Source organism: Panicum virgatum, chromosome 6N (assembly GCF_016808335.1).
Source record: "Panicum virgatum strain AP13 chromosome 6N, P.virgatum_v5, whole genome shotgun sequence".
NCBI lineage: Eukaryota > Viridiplantae > Streptophyta > Magnoliopsida > Poales > Poaceae > Panicum > Panicum virgatum.
The window spans coordinates 12,600,201-12,616,878 of record NC_053150.1 but is presented as its reverse complement, the minus strand read 5'-3'; the positions used below and the strand labels follow the sequence as shown (position 1 = coordinate 12,616,878).

At 49.6% G+C, this 16,678-nt stretch overlaps 2 protein-coding genes and 1 pseudogene across 2 annotated transcripts; all 3 read left to right on the top strand.

Annotated features, from left to right (window-relative positions):
* Positions 1-10,176: 10,176 nt before the first annotated feature.
* On the top strand, positions 10,177-11,002 carry LOC120679118 (ethylene-responsive transcription factor 9-like). The gene has a single exon (XM_039960634.1). It carries the CDS (start codon positions 10,297-10,299, stop codon positions 10,753-10,755), a length of 459 nt encoding a protein of 152 aa, XP_039816568.1. The 5' UTR covers positions 10,177-10,296; the 3' UTR covers positions 10,756-11,002.
* A 611-nt stretch (positions 11,003-11,613) lies between these two features.
* On the top strand, positions 11,614-12,794 carry LOC120679117 (ethylene-responsive transcription factor 8-like). The gene has a single exon (XM_039960633.1). It carries the CDS (start codon positions 11,910-11,912, stop codon positions 12,558-12,560), a length of 651 nt encoding a protein of 216 aa, XP_039816567.1. The 5' UTR covers positions 11,614-11,909; the 3' UTR covers positions 12,561-12,794.
* A 2,028-nt stretch (positions 12,795-14,822) lies between these two features.
* On the top strand, positions 14,823-15,884 carry LOC120679116 (annotated as a pseudogene).
* The last annotated feature ends 794 nt before the right edge of the window (positions 15,885-16,678 follow it).

The following is a 16,678-nucleotide window of genomic DNA, read 5'->3' as shown; positions in this document are numbered from 1 at the left end:
TAGCTTTATTAGCCTCGATACTGATGAGGGCGTTCAGCCGATGCCCAGCCAAATCTTCCAACTCATCCTTCATCAGTGCAATATAATCATCGGCTGCCAACTAATCTTGGAATGTAACCCGTCTGGAACCAAGTCTAGTTTCCCAAGGAAGTACAGCTTCATGCCCATAGATTAGCTGATACGGAGACACTTTAGTAGCCCCATGGCAAGACATTCTGTAAGCCCACAAAACTTCATTAAGAGTCGTATGCCATCTCTTTGGCTGTTCTGCAATTTTCCTCTTAATCAACTTGACAATCCCTTTATTAGAAGCTTCTGCCTGGCCATTGGCTTGAGCATAATACGGAGAAGAATTTAACAATTTAATTCCCATACTTGCAGCAAACTCTCCAAACTCCTCTGAAATAAACATACTGCCTTGATCGGTCGTAATAGTTTGCGGAGTGCCAAACCAATAAACAATATGTTCCTTCACAAATTCAATCTTCTCTTTGGATGTCACTGCCTTCAGAGGAATTGCTTGAACCTATTTGGTGAAATAATCTGTTGCTCCTAGTATGAACTTGTGATTCTTGCTGGATGGTGGATAAGTTTGTCCGATCAAATCAATTCCCCATCCTCTAAACGGCCACGACTTAATGATGGGATTCATAGCCGATGCCGGTGCTCTCTGAATATTTCCAAATTTCCGGCACCCTTGACAACCTTTGTAATAAGTGAAGCAATCTTCTAACATGGTTGGCCAAAAATCTCCGTTCCTCCTGATCACCCATTTCATTTTCTATGCTGACTGATGTGAACCACAGACACATTCATGTATCTCCCCCATCAAAACTTTAGCTTCATCTATGTCAAGACATCTAAGTAAAACTCCATCAATCGTCCGATAATAAAGTTCTCCTTCAAGCAACACGTACTTAGTCACCTGAAATCTAATCCTTCGGCTTACTTTCTTGGAAGGATCTTCCAAATATTCCACAATCTCTTTCCTCCAATCATCAGCAGGCAATTCCAAAGACATCACACCTTCCATCGGCCGATAACCAGAAGCATGCTGTGCCAGCCGATTAAAATCTCCATTGTAAAGTTTGGGTACATGTTCGATGGTCACTTTCTTGAATTCTTTCAGCAATCGGCAGCATTCTTCATGATAAACTCGTAGGATATGATCTTTGCACTCATATATGCCGATCAACTGATTAACCACCAGCATGGAATCCCCAAATATTTCAACTGCATCAGCTCTGATCTCTTGTAACAGTCGAATTCCTTTAAGCAAAGCCTGGTACTCAGTCTGATTATTGGTAGCAGTAGCTTCTATTGGAAAAGACAACTCAAATGTTGCCCCCCGAGGCGACACCAAAACAATGCCAATACCAGATCCAACTCCACATGATGAACCATCAAAGAATAATGTCCATGGAACTAGATCAACAACTCCCAATTCTGGCCCATAATGCTGAACAACAAAATCGGCCATGACTTGTCCCTTAACTGCTTTAGCCGATTCATATCTTAAATCAAACTTAGACAAGGCCATAATCTATTTCCCAATTCTCCCACTCAGAATCGGCAAAGAGAGCATGTATTTGATAACATCATCTTTGCTCACCATAACACACTCAGCCGACAATAGATAATGTATAAGTTTGGTACAAGAAAAGTATAAGCAATGACATAATCTTTCAACAGGAGAATACCTGGTTTCAGCATCCAAGAGTCTTCTACTGACGAAATAAATCACGCGCTCTTTTCCCTCAAACTCCTGAATAAGGGCCGATCCGATAGCACGCTCATCAGCCGATAAATATAATTTAAACGGCTTGTGCTTTTGTGGTGGGACCAACACAGGAGGCGATGTTAGATATTGCTTGATTTCATCCAATGCCTTTTGCTGTGCTTCTCCCCATACAAATTTCTGATCGGCCTTCAACTTCAATAAAGGACTGAACGGTTGTATTTTACCGGATAGATTAGCAATAAACCTCCGAATAAAATTAATCTTACCGATCAGTGATTGAAGTTCAACTTTTGTCTCTGAAGCCACTACTTTATTAATGGCTGTGATAGTCTTCTGACTAATCTCAATTCCTCTTTCATGTACCATGAACCCAAAGAACTGACCAACCGACACACCAAATGCACACTTGTTAGGATTCATCTTCAATTCATGTCTTCTAGTACATTCCAAAGCTTTGCATAGGTCGGCTAAATGCTCTTGGTATCCTTTGGACTTCACCACAACATTATCAATATAAATCTCAACAATCTTGCCGATGATTTCATGGAAGATGTAGTTCATGGCCCTCTGGTATGTTGCTCCAGCGTTCTTCAAACCAAAAGTCATGATAATCCACTCAAACAAACCGACATGTCCTGGACATCTGAATGCAATTTTATGAATATCTTCCTCAGCCATGAATATTTGATTGTATCCAGCATTCCCATCCATGAAACTGATCACTTTATGTCCTGCAGCAGCATCTACTAACATATCGGCAACTGGCATTGGATTACCATCCATGGCGTAGCTTTGTTGAGATTCCTGAAGTCAATGCATACACGTAGCTTCCCATTCTTTTTATACACATGAACCACATTGGATATTCATTCAGCATATCTGCATTGTCTGATGAACTTCGCTTCTATCAACTTTGTGATCTCGGCCTTTATGTCTGTTAAGATCTTAGGATTGCACCGTATTGACCCTTGCTGATGTGGCCGATATCCAGGTTTGATAGGCAAGCGATGTTCAATGATAGATCGATCCAAACCTGGCATTTCATAATACTCCCAAGCAAAACAATCTTTGTACTCTTTTAACAGCTTTACCAACTATTGTTTATACTCAGGATCTAACTTAGCACTAATAAACATCGGCCTTGGCCTATCTCCATCTCCAATGTCTACTTCCTCCAATGCATCGGCCGACGTGAACCCATACCTCAACTTTCCTTCATCTTCTAGGAACTCATCCATTAGGAACGGTTGGGAGAACCGACTGCTTGGATCGGTAGAAGCATGGAGGTTACATTAACAGATGTGGCCGATGACTCTGATCGTTGTCCTCCATCGGCCTTTGGCTTGATACGCCAAACTTCAGACCTGATTCTTCTCCTAGGAACCTCTTTTCTTTCCTCTTCCTCCAGTGCCTCTGTCTGACGTAACCTTTGAACCCGTCTCTTTTGAGATCTGGTCAAACCTCCTGGGCACCATCGAGACCGATCAATATTATCAAGAATAGGCACTCTTTCCGGATCTCTACGGTGTGGGTATTCATCTGGAACTTGAGCAGCAGCAGCTTGTTCAACTCGCTCATCAGCAGAAATCCTTCCTCCTGCAGGATCACGTAGCATGGTCCTGCCCCCCAGCCGATCATGCACAGAAACCCTACCCCCCAGCCGATCATGTACAGTGATGCGCCAATCATCACCTCTCTCTCTCTAATGATCGGCCCTCAAGGCCTCTGGTCGAAACGTGGTTTCTTGTACGACCAGTCTTCACAATAGAAATCGTTGTACTCTGGACAATTATCTACTGTCAGCAGAGTCAACCCTTCTTCCCAACAGTACACGAAGAAAGGACACTTCCAATGCCCTTCACGTCGTCGTGCAGACTCTTCCCGATACTGTCTTCTTTCTTGATCACGTTGGAATTTGTTCAATAATATCTGAGATGTGACCTTCTTCTTAGGCACCGCCGACTCTTCTTTCTATTGCGGCCCTTTGCCTTTAGCTTCATCGGCTGTTATCTGTGCTTTGGGATCAACAGCACTAGATTCCTTGGGCGATTGTGATATGAGCATCTTTGTTTGTAAAGCAATATCCTTCTTTCCAACATCTACCATGTTTGCTGGAAATGGATGCCCATCAATCTTCATCGTCTTTTTTGGGTGTCTCAAACTTGAGCCTATCCTGCTCTATAGCCGATTGTATTTGCTGACGGAATACCTTGCACTCATTGATGTCATGAGATGTCGCATTGTGCCACTTGCAGTACTTGATATTCTTCAACTCTTGATCTGTCGGGATCTTATGGTATGGCTTCAGGTTGATCTGTCCCTCTGATAGCAACAGGTCGAATATCTTGTTAGCCTTGGTAATATCGAACCCATACTTCTCTGGTTCTTTGTTACCGAAAGGACATGAGATCGGCTTCTTATTGTTATGAACCCATTCAGCCGATCCCACCATCTGATCATCATCTGAATCAGAAGAATCTGAGCAGTCAACAAAATTAACCTTTTTCTGGAAGTTGCTCCTCTTCTGCTCATATGGTCTTGCCTCCCCTGTCATCCTGTTAGCCATTTGACTGATGCTGTAGAACACTTGAGAAGCATACTTCTCCTTGATGTGTGGCAGGAGTCCTTGGAAGGCAACCTCTGCTAGCTGTTGATCAGACAGAACCAGACTGAAGCACCGGTTCTTGACATCTCTGAACCTCTGAATGAAGGCAGCGATCGATTCATCGTTTCTTTGCCAAAAGTTGGTCAGATCGGTCAACTTCATCTCCTCTACACCAGAATAGAAAAACTGGTGGAACTGCTTTTCCAGATCGGCCCAGTATATAATGGAGTTGTCTGGTAATGTAGTGAACCATGTGAAGGCCGATCCAGACAAAGACATGGAAAACAAACACACTTTTAATGCGTCATGTTGAGCTGCCTCTCCACACTGCACAATGAATCTGTTGATATGTTCCACTGTGGAGACTTCTCCCTATCCAGAGAACTTGGTGAAATCTGGAAGCTTGTACTTGTGGGGCAACGGCAGTTGATCATAAGCAGCTGGATATGGAGTTCTGTACATCAGATTCTGCTGTTTTGGCTTCAAACCAAACTGTTCTCTCATCACCTCAGCAATCTTGGATGCCCAGTCGATCTGCTGGCCACCAGCCGATGCTGCCTGTGGTGCTGGTAGAGTCAACGGCAAGGTTGCCGATGCTGGCTGGATGTCTGGCGAGGTCATCGGCTGAGCAGCCGATGTAGTCGGTGTAGTTTGCTAAGGGGGTTGATTGGATGGTGATTGGTACAGCACCATCTCATTGCTTTGATTGCTCTGTGTTGCCTTCTGACTAGGCTGACGCTGTGCAAAGCTAGGTACATTAGGCACATCCACATGGCGCAGCATACCAGTCGTAAGATTTTGGAAAACCCATGTGACTCCATTTGCATGAGGAAATCTGTTTGCCAGGACTTCTGTAGGAGACTTGGTTTGCAGCATCATCGCCAGATACTGTTGTTGAGGTGTCGGGCACGGGGCCGACATGTTGCTTGGACTTGCTGGCGAGGGTACTGATGTAGGTGTAACCGCTAGTTGTGATGCTGGTGCGGTATCTTGAGGCTGAGTCTGGGGAACCGACGCACTGACTTGCTGATTCATCGGCTGAGAAGCCGATGTACTTGGCTGCTTCGATGGAGATGGGATCATGAATTCCGGAGGCATACCAAGTCCAGTAGTTGGATTCCAACCAGCTGGGTATCCTGACATTAAGTTCTCCTGTGCATATGTAGCCATCGGCGTAGAATTGGTGTACACAGGAGGAATCTGAGTTGACGCTACAGTACTGATCGGCTGTGCATCTATGACACCCTCATCAGTCGGAGCTTGAGGATGGATCTGTGACGTCCCAGGAGCCGATCCAATAGGAGAGAAGACCATTTGACTACCCTGATAGTAAGCTGGTCCCACAAAGCCAGGTGTCCCTCTATCTTGTAGCGTCTTGATCACAGCGCTGTGGATGTGGTTGACCATGAGTGGAGCATGATTTACGAAAGCATGTCCAATCGCCTGATTCATCTGATGAATCATCATGTCCTCCTCCTGTGACTCTTCATGTGATACAAAAGAGGGAAAATTATATTTCTTGATTACCTCTCCACTTCTGTTGGTGCTGAAGGATAAAAGACACCGTTGCTCAAAAGCATCTGTGATTGCTTTAAGTTCTGTCTTGTGCTCTTCCTTCAACTTCTCCTTATCGATCGGGATCTGATTATTTCTAGATACCTCTGCCTTCTCTGACATCTTGATGTTTCGTGTCCCACCAGGCGTGCCAAAAGATGTGTTGACGCGAGATGATCACACACCAAGCCCAGGAGTCCCGTACGCCAAGCCCGGACTGCACTAATTTGAACCAAGGCGTGCCAGTCAATTTGACATGTAAATTGATAAGGAAACAACAAACTGTCAAATTCAAGAGTGTATCGGCTGGATTTCTGAACCACTCTTATGCGGGGTATCGGCAAGGTTCTGCCGATACAGAAGGCGACAAGATCGTGAAAGATGAGCGTGTAATAAAAGCGATCTACTACGGATCGGCAATGATCTGCTGATGCCGATAAGCAACCAGACGGCTAGATCTAAAGCCGACACGTGCCGAGTAATAATGTACAAACCCACGAATGTATAGATCTGGACAAAGCTAAGCTTATGATTCAATCTAATCGGCTTTACAGGGTTTATCATGATAAACAAAGAGCTAACAGTCAATTAAACAGATCACTAAGCCGGGTAGTTTGTGAATTAATCTAAACGAGAAAACAGCGATGCGCCCAGAGATCAAAGATTAGATAAATTCGATAAATTTTGAATAGATCTGAACGAAGCGACAGCGATACGCCCGGAAGCTAAAACTCAGATTTATTCGGTAAACGAAAACTTACTAGCAAACCAAGTCGTTCGAATGTGAGACGTCTTTGATCAGCTTGAAAGAGCTTGCAGAAAGAAAAAAGATGGCGAAGCTGCTGACAAAAAAAATAAATTGCAAGTAGTAAAGTTTGTTTGTTTGGATGTGTATCAATCTTTTACAATGATGTTATGGAAGGCGTATTTTGCTTGGTTTGAGGCGAAGAGACGGCATCGGCTGACGTTGTACATGCCCTTAGAAGTTGATTCCATCGTACTAATTAGCACGGGCTAAGGTTGCTAGCTACCACATGGACTCGTTTTTCTCGTACCGGCGGCAATGGCCCGCGCCTCCGTGCTGCCTACCTAGCTACGCGGCGGCGACACGCATCGCCAGGCAAGCTGGCACCTTCGACGCAACTACCATGTCGCCAGCCAGCCTCCAGCAGCCGGCAGGGAGATCGAGGAAAGGGTGTTTAAATGGTAAAACAATTTAGATTTTGTTATTATAGTATATTTCATTATTATTTAGTAATTAATATTTAATTATGAATTAATTAAATTTAAAAAATTCATCTCGTACGAATCAGTTAAATTGTGTAATTAATTATTTTTTCAACAATATTTAATATTTCATGCATGCATGTATTTTGAAAATTTGGTGTGTCAAATACTGTAGAAATATATTTTTTAGAACTAAACGCTTGAAAAAATCCCAGCGGCGCTACTGAGCAGGCCTCCGCGTGCGTGCGTGCGTACGGCGCCGCCCAGGCGCCCAGGGCCTGCCACTGCCCGCGGCGTGACAGTTGCTGCCCGTCCCGTCCCACCCCGGGTGATCTCCAAGCCACTGAGAGCGACGCCGCCCAAGATGGAACGGGTCGAGTTTGGATTGGGTGAAGTATTTGGACACCTAAAACCAAAATCCGAATTTAAAACCCGAACCCGACCCGAAGACCGATTTGGGTCGAAATCCATTCCCGAAACCGAAACCAAAACCCGTGGATACCCGAAATCCACTTTGTATGGCAACATAGTAAGAAAAATAAATATTTCTTATAAACATATACAAGATATATATATATAATATTTATATGTATAAATAAGAAGCAATAAATAGTAAATAATTTTCTAAGTCAACTTAGAACAAAATTTGTAGTCTAAGTAAACAAACTGCTAAGTAAAATATGAGTTTTTACTCTAAACGGTTATCCATTGGGTATCCACGGATGAAAAACCAAATCCGAACCCGAATCCGAAAAATTTTGGGGCCCCGAACCCGGAAACCGTGGGTGAAAAATCATCCCCGAACTCGAACCCGAAAAATTTTGGGGCCCCGAACCCAGAAACCATGAGTGAAAAATCATCTCCGAACTCGAACCCGCGGATATCCAACCCGAAATCGAGCCATTGCCATCCCTACGCCGCCCGAGTATATTCCACGGTCCCGACGGCGCCGTGGTGTCCCCGCCGCAACGTGCGCGTGCGGCGCACGCGAGAAGCTGTGCGGTCCGGAAACGCGTGGTTGCCACATGCATGGCCTGTGCCAAGCTTTCCTTTGGGTGTACAAATAGAAGGCGGAAATGCCGCTTTACATCCTCATGGACATTTTCCGAATGAGTAAAATGCAACGTGAGTCCTCGAACTTAGACTCAGTGTCATCTTGATCCTAAACTTTTAAAGTACTCTCTCCGTCCTGAAATATAAGTCATTCTGGGAGTATTTTATTGTGTCCAGATTCATAGAATGTTCAATGAATCTGGACATACAGTTTGTCTAGATTTAGAGAATGTTCAATGAATCTAATAAAATTAAAAAATGACTTATATTTCAGAACAGAGGGAGTATACATTAAAATCCTCAAACTTGCTAACCGTATCATGTAAAATTCAAATTATCATTTTTAAGATATAAAGTGGAACGTCAAAATTATATGGTGGGTCCAAATTTTATTTTTGTAATTTTCTGCTCAACTCTTATATTTTCTGACTTTTTTAAAAAATTTATATCAAAACTTTATGCCGTATATTTTTCCCAATATTTCCTCCAAATTTTTTCTTTTTAGTTTCTATTTTTGAGTTTCTTGTTTTAGAATTTTTTTATACAGATCCTTTATATTTGAACCGACTTGAAATGTAGAGCATTCTAGATTTTTGCAGACAGATTATAGAGTTTCTTTTTGGCATCTCTCTCATTAATGCATTTCTTGGTTAATCAATTACTTAATACCTTACATTGCAAAACTAGCGTTTATTTTTGGCAGTAGTACTAGTAGCATTAGTAGTACTGTAAGATAATTTGATTATTGATGACTAATGGAAATACTTTTAAGCTAGGTTTTTAACTTGATGCGCTTCATTTAGATTTATAGATAGACTCACTGAGTCACTGGGTGACCCAGCCACCACGGCAAGAACAAAAGGCCAAAGGTTACTTTTTGAGTGAGATGCATGACTTCCCCGGAGAGAATGACTTGGGCACTTGGCTGCCATCAAGAACTAGAATGGCCGGCTGACAACCGGAGGACAAAATCCTCGAGGGTGGAAAAGTTGAGACTTGGGTGTGTTTAGTTGGTGAAAAAATTTGGGTTTGGGTACTATAGCACATTTTATTGTTACTTGATAATTAATGTCCAATTATAGATTAATTAACATCGTTAGATTCATCTCGTGCGAATCAGTCAGATTGTGTAATTAATTATTTTTTAACTATATTTAATATTTTATATATGTGTCTAAAATTTTGATGTAACAGATACTATAGATATAAATTTGGAAACTAAACGGGGCCTATGTGTTGCCCGATAGGTACTACATACTCCCATGGGCCATGGCTGACGCAGTGATTGGTGTTCCTCCTGTCCCAAAACGGGCAGCAACCGACGCCGGCCGCCCCTCTGCCCTCACCTCACGTGAGCCACAAGCAGGGTTAACGAAACCGGTGGGAACCGGTCCGGTTTGACCGGTTATCGATCAAACCGGTTATCGATCAAACCGGTTCGGCCCGGTTACGGATTGGGACGGTATTAAACCGACCCCAATTCAAAATTCAAATTTGAATTAAAAATATAAAATTCCCAAACCGGTCATACCGACCAATAAACCGGTCTATCGGCCCAAATTTAAAATTTAAATTTAAATTCAAAAAAATAAAAAATTCTCAAACCGGTCATACCAGCCGGTAAACCAATCATCTCGGCAGGTAAACCGGTCGGAACCGGTTGCACATATGATTTTGAATTTGGATTTGAATTCAACCGATTTCTACCGATTTCTGGTCAAACCGATCCAGTAAACCCTACCGGAGGGCGACGATTTGACCGGACCGGTCGGATTTGTAAACCCTGGCCACGAGCCACTCTCTGGTCGAGAGGCAGCGTGGCACCGATGCGAACGTCCTGCGAAACCGACGGGAGGGGGAAGCCGCCGCCGAAACGCCAGGGAGGCCCGCCACCGGCCAAGTCAACAGTCAGACCTCGCCTCCCTTCCCGCGTGGCCCCCGCCGCCGCCACTTCCAACCCGCCGGCCGCCGCCCTCTGCCCCCCTGCATAAAATGCGCGCGTCCCCGACCTCCGAATCCCACACTCCCAACCTCGAACGCCAAGCTGAGCAAGCAGGCCGAGCGGCAAGCGCGCACATCCGCCTCCAATCCTCCGTGCAGCCAGCTCGACCTGTCCATGGCGCCGAGGAGGTCCCCTTCGCCGGCCGGAAGCAGCAGCAGCGGCGGCGGCTGCAGCGCGGAGCGCGCGGCGGCCGAGCAGCAGCAGCAGCCGAGGCTCCGCGGCGTGCGGAGGCGGCCGTGGGGCCGGTACGCGGCGGAGATCCGCGACCCGGCGCGGAAGGCGCGCGTGTGGCTGGGCACCTTCGACACCCCCGAGGAGGCCGCGCGGGCCTACGACGCCGCCGCGCGGAAGCTCCGCGGGCCACGCGCCGCCACCAACTACCCCGCGGCGGCCGATGATTCGCCGTGCCTGTTCCTGGACCCGGCGCCGACGAAGACGGTGGTGCGGCAGTTCCTGCCGCCGCTGAAGGGGGCCGACCAAGAGCGGAGCTGCGGGTACCCGGGGGCGGCGGCGGCGTCGGTGGGCCTCGGGCTGGACCTCAACCTGCCTCCGCCGGCCGAGATGGTGATGTAGCGGCGGAAATGGAATTGGCCGATCGAGCCGCCCAAGATGATGCTCATGCAGTCATGCTGCTAGCTAGCTAATCCTAGCTGCCACGAATGTACTCTTAGCTAGTAGCTCATGCAGTAAAAAATAGGCAGCTAGTAGCTCCTAGCTCGTGTTTCTTTTGTGCGGTTAACCTTAACCGGCTACTACTCTAGGACTGATCTCTCGCAAATTTGCAATGCAAAGGAGGAGGAAATTAACTTTTTTCCCCCGGAATCTCTCCGTCCTGTTCATCCCGGCGGTAGGGGCCGGGTAGCACGGTCAAGACTCGAGAGGCAGCGTGCAGTAGTCTTTCTCTTTGTTCTTTCTGTTTTTTTTTCCCGAAAGTGAGCCCGCGGGCGCAGGCGAGAGACGCGGCGGCACCGGCACCGGCACCGGCACGGCACGGCCCGGCCCCGCGCGGCGAGGCTTCGAGGCAGCGCACGCGGACGCGCCGTGTCGGCAGCTCTGGGAGAGGTGGACGGACAGAGGAATAACAAAAGAATCACGGCCGGGGCACTGCTACTACTTTCCGGGCAACAGCGGCCGGCAGCGACGAGCGTGGCACCCACGCCGCCCAGTCCGGGCACCGACTGTCGAGGTCGGTTCACGCATCTCGAGAACACAAGTACAGGCAGCTGAAAAGTGAAACACGGCGGTGACGTCGACAGCCGATCACGGGACGTCGTTCCCTGATCGGACGGTTGCGCGGGCAACCCGCTCCGCCGCACCCCCACACGAGCCACGAGCCAGCGCATCACAGGGCGGACACGCTAGCTCGGCGCGCCGGCGCACAGGAGTCGGGAGGAACGGGCTCGGCAAACCGACGCCACGAGCCGCCGAAACGCCCCCGCTGTGGGCGGCGCCGCCGGCCCCACGCTCGAGCAGACCTCACCTTCCTTCCACCTCTCCCGCGCGGGCCCCACCCTCCACCTCACCCCGTCACCGTCGCCTTCGCACCGCCGCCCCCCTCCCACCATCCCTCCCCGCGCCGAGTTATATATTCCCGCGCCTCCCTAGCGGCATCCCCATCCGCCCTCTCCAGCTCCGAGCCTCCAGCAGCAAGGAAGCGAGCGAGAATCTCGAGCTCTCGCTCGCGACGAAGCCAGCCAGACAGCGGCGAGTCGGGTAGAAGCGATCCCATGGCGCCCAAGAGGTCACCGTCGCCGGCCGGGAGCAGCGGCGGCAGCGCCGTGTGCGCGCCGGCGCCGGCGGAAGAGCAGCCGAGGCTCCGCGGGGTGCGGAGGCGGCCGTGGGGCCGGTACGCGGCGGAGATCCGGGACCCCGCGCGCAAGGCGCGCGTCTGGCTCGGCACCTTCGACACGCCCGAGGAGGCGGCGCGCGCCTACGACGCCGCCGCGCGCAGGCTCCGCGGGCCGCGCGCCGCCACCAACTTCCCCTCCGCCCAGGAGGCCAAGGCGGTCGCCGCAGCTGCCCCGGCGGCGAGCGCGAGCGGGAGCGCCGTGCTGTCGGAGGACGCGTCGTCGTCGTCATCGTGCTCCCGGGACTCGCCGCTGGCGGTGACGTTGGCGGCCGCGGCGCCCGCGTCGCTGGACCTAGGCCTGGCGCTCCCGGCCGTGGCCGCCGCGCAGCCGTACCACATGTTTCTGGACCCGGCCGCGACGATGGTGGCCGTGGCGCCGGCGCTGCTGCAGTTCCTGCCGCCCAAGAGTGAGGAAGAACAGAGCTGCTCAGGGTCGAGCTCCTCCTCATCGGTGGTGCTCGACGCGGCGCCGGCGGTGGGCCTGGGGCTGGACCTGAACCTGGCGCTGCCGGCCGGGATGGTGATGTAGACACAGACTAATCAGTCGGTTAATTAGCACAGTAGGAATTACTTAGCTCATCGATCAAGATTCCATCATCAGGTGTAAATAGGCTGCAGATTTCTGCACGCGTTGGGATGGTCATGTAAGCGATGTAAGGAAATTTGCCAGGACTCAAAAGGCTTCATCTTAATCAGAGATTCAGAGCCCTGTGAAACATAATTGATCTCCCGTGGCCGGAGCTATTTGTTTTTTTTTTCCAAGAACAATTCATGACTCATTTTCAGATGCATGGCAGCAATGGAAAGGCTTTATTTCGATAGGCGCCCGATCCCCGAGTACACAGATCTTGAGCTCAGCTCAGGGGCCTTGATGCCATGTCCAAGTGAAGAGACGTGGTCTGCTTCACTCTCCGGCCCCTCCCTGCCCTGTCCTCGCCGGCCAGCGGCACGGCCAACCAAGCCTGTGAGAAGCGAGCGAGCAGCCGAGAGACGCGGCGGCGGCACGTTCCGGCCGTCCTGGCAAGTACGCCGGGGTTTCGAGGCAGCGCACGCACCCGTGTCGTGTCGGCAGCCGGCGCCGATCGTTGGGGGATCTGGACGGAGGAATAAAAAATCGGTGCCAGGTCACCACTATCGCTACTGCTCAGTGCTCGGCGTGGGCACCGACGCCGACGCGTGTGGCGCGCCCGTCCGGTTCCTGACTCCTGTCGGCGTGCCAGATGCGCGCGCCGCCGCCGCCGCCGCCGCCTCAACCACCAGCCGCCACCGGTTTTTTAAATGTCCCCCAACCCGGCGCGGCGCCGCCGCCGCAGGACCACACGCTACCGCGAGGTCAGGCCGGCAGGGCAGCAGCCGCCCCGAGCGCGTGCGGTGCTCGCGGATTGCCGCGCACGCGCCCGCCACCTGCGTATTCCCCTCCGCTTTCCGGTATTCTCTTCTCTCTTCTTTTGTTCTTCCCAGTTTCTTCCTTGTGATACCGCCCTCTAAACCAACTTTTGAACGAACGAACTTTTAATTCAGAGGAAGAAACTGGATTTTTTTTCCAGCATATTCCCACCACCGGCGGAAAACATGAAACACTGTGCATCCCATCATCTATGCACTTGCACGCAAGGCTCATCCCAGCAACATACGTATGCGCATCCGACGTTTAGGAGCGGATGGAAAATTTTCACCGGAATCTTTAAAATTATCAAACTTTTGTGTTTTGTAAACCATAGAAATTTTTTTGGACATTTTGACATTTGACTTTTCTCATTTGCATGTCTAGATTTGAGGGGCACCGATCCTCAAACTTTTGCTCCTAAACCATAGATAAGATTTGGGTGATTTTTTTTAATTTTTCTTGTTATTTGTTTATTTTGCTTCTTTTGAACAAGATTTGTTAATTATTTTTTGTTTATCTATTTTTATCTATTTTTACATTTTGGAATAACATCTGGTGGTTAAAAAAATTATGTAACAGATGTGTCTAGTTCACTCGATTTTTCATGGTAGCATACTTGTGTGATTTGACATCCGGGCTCGGTTTAGTTCCTAAAAATTTTAACAGTATCCGTCACATCAAATCTTCAAATATATACATAGAGCATTAAATGCAGTTGAAAAAAAATAACTAATTACACAGTCTAACTGATTAGCACGAGCTGAATCTTTTAAACCTAATTAGTTTATAATTAGATATTATTTGCCAAGTAACAACGAAATGTGCTTCAGTACCAAATCCGAGTAAGCAGCAGACACACCCATTTATTTATTTACAAAAATAAATATTTAAAAGTATATTATACTACTTAACTATTCTAATATGAAATCCTGCCACTTACGAAGAGTGTCTCGGCCCGAGTGCCCGACGGCGGCGCGGGGGCAACCTACCGACCGAGCTCAGCACTGACGCTGTGTTTAGTTTGCCAAAATTTTTAATTTTGGATAAGTATTTTTATTGTTATTTAATAATTAATATTTAATTATAGACTAATTAAGTTTAAAAGATTCGTATTTACAGTTGAATTATATAATTAGTTATTTTTTAAAATATATTATTCATATATATATTCGATGTGATATACTTAAAAAAAAATTAGAAAGAGCCTGAGCAGAGCAGCAGACACGTTGGGTGCCACGAGAAACGGCCCCGAAAGCCGACGCCGCGAGCCGCCGGCCACGCGCGGGACGGCGCCGCGGGCCCGGTCCACCGCGTGACCCAGACCACACCTTCCTTCCACCTCCCGCTTGGGCCCACACTCCACGTCACCGTCACCGCACCGCCGCCCCCGGCCCCCGGCTCCTTCTTGCGGTGTATTTATATTCCGGCGCCTCGCCTCGCCAGGTGCACATCCCCATCCATCCTTCGCAAGCTCCAGGCTGCAGCTGCAGACAACCGAGCGAGAAGAAGCTAGGCTGCAAGAAGCCAGCGAGGACGCGAGCAGCGACGCCAGATTGAGCAACCAATGGCGCCGAGGAGGTCGACTTCGCCGGCCGGGAGCAGCGGCAGCGGCGCGGAGCAGCCGAGGCTCCGCGGCGTGCGGAAGCGGCCGTGGGGCCGGTACGCGGCGGAGATCCGCGACCCGGTGCGCAAGGCGCGCGTGTGGCTGGGCACCTTCGACACGCCCGAGGAGGCGGCGCGCGCCTACGACGCCGCCGCGCGCAGGCTCCGCGGGCCGCGCGCCGCCACCAACTTCCCCTCCGCCCAGGAGGCCAAGGCGGCCGCCGCAGCTGCCCCTGCGGCGAGCGAGAGCGCGAGCGCCGTGCTGTCGGAGGACGCGTCGTCGTGCTGCTCCTCCCGGGACTCGCCGCGGGCGGTGACGGCGGCCGTCGCGGCGCCTCCGTCGCTGGAACTGGGCCTGGCGCTCCCGGCCGTGGCGGGGACGCCGCCGTCGTGCCAGCTGTTCCTGGACCCGGAGGCGATGGTGGCCGTGGCGCCGGCGCTGCTGCAGTTCCTGCCGCCAAGAGCGAGGAAGAGCGGAGCTTCTCAGGGTCGTCGTCGGTGGCGTTCGACGCGGCGCCGGCCGTGGGCCTGCTGGGGCTGGACCTGAACCTGGCGCTGCCGGCCGAGATGGTGATGTAGAGACACACCAATCCATCGTTAGGGTGTAAATAGGCTGCAGATTTATGTATGCGCCGAGATGGTGATGTAGCGAATTAAGCAACTTATTCAACACTCAAATGGCTTCTTCTTCTTCTCTCTTCTTCATCGGAGCCAATTGGCCGAGTGAAGCAACACAATGTTTTTTTATTGAAAGCTTAACAAGAGCAGTTGATTGTAAATAGTAGTCTGCTAGCTGTGGGCGTAGGTTTCACTTCTTCTCATCCGTTGCAAGGAGGAGCAAAGTCGATCTTAGGCTGACTTCAATAGCTGAGGCAAAAGCTTTTTTTTTTTTTTTGCCTCGCCACATGGCACTGTGCATGTTTTGGTCCTCTTCCAACAGAGATGCAAAACGCGGAAGTCATATTGCCTTCGAGGAGAGAGACGAAGCAAAATTGCATCATCTCTCTCCTCGAGCGGAACCGCCTCTGTGGAACCTGTGCCGCCTCCGTGCTGCGCGCAACCCGCCTCCTCCTCCGTGCCGCCGGATCAAGGCCGCGGACGACCGGCGCGGCGAGCGAGGGAGGAAGGTAGGGCCACCTGACTGAGGGAGGGAGGCCGGAGCGGATCCAGGGATTGAGGGGGCCGGTGCACTCGAGGGAGAAGGGAGGCGGCCATAGACGCGGGACACGCCGCCGCGCTCCTCCTCCGCGGCCTCACCATCGCCTCCGCCGTGGCCTCGCCTCCGCCGGGCCTCGCCACCGCCTCTGCCGTGCGCACGGATCCGGCGGCGTGTCCTCATTTTTTTATTCTTTTTTATTCTAAATAAACAAATACATGCAAGCAAGCTGTGCCAAATTTTTATTCATAAAACTTAATAAATTCAGAATATACTAGCTACAAGTATATCTATCAATCTGTAATCCGTCTGTCCAGCTGTAGCTATACCCGTATATCTGTATACTACTCATATGGACTTTTGAGAAATTTGGACACGTTAATTAGAAGAAAGGGAAATAATTTATTCTATTCTATTGTTGCGATAGTAGCAGGACAGAGTAGTGTGGGATATTGTTCCTCTTCACATTACAAGAAAAATAACTTTTCATCCCTACAAATTA

Bases quoted from the DNA above. Each gene is read 5' to 3' on its own strand.
- LOC120679117 (XM_039960633.1), top strand. From the start codon at position 11,910: ATGGCGCCCAAGAGGTCACCGTCGCCGGCCGGGAGCAGCGGCGGCAGC.
- LOC120679118 (XM_039960634.1), top strand. From the start codon at position 10,297: ATGGCGCCGAGGAGGTCCCCTTCGCCGGCCGGAAGCAGCAGCAGCGGC.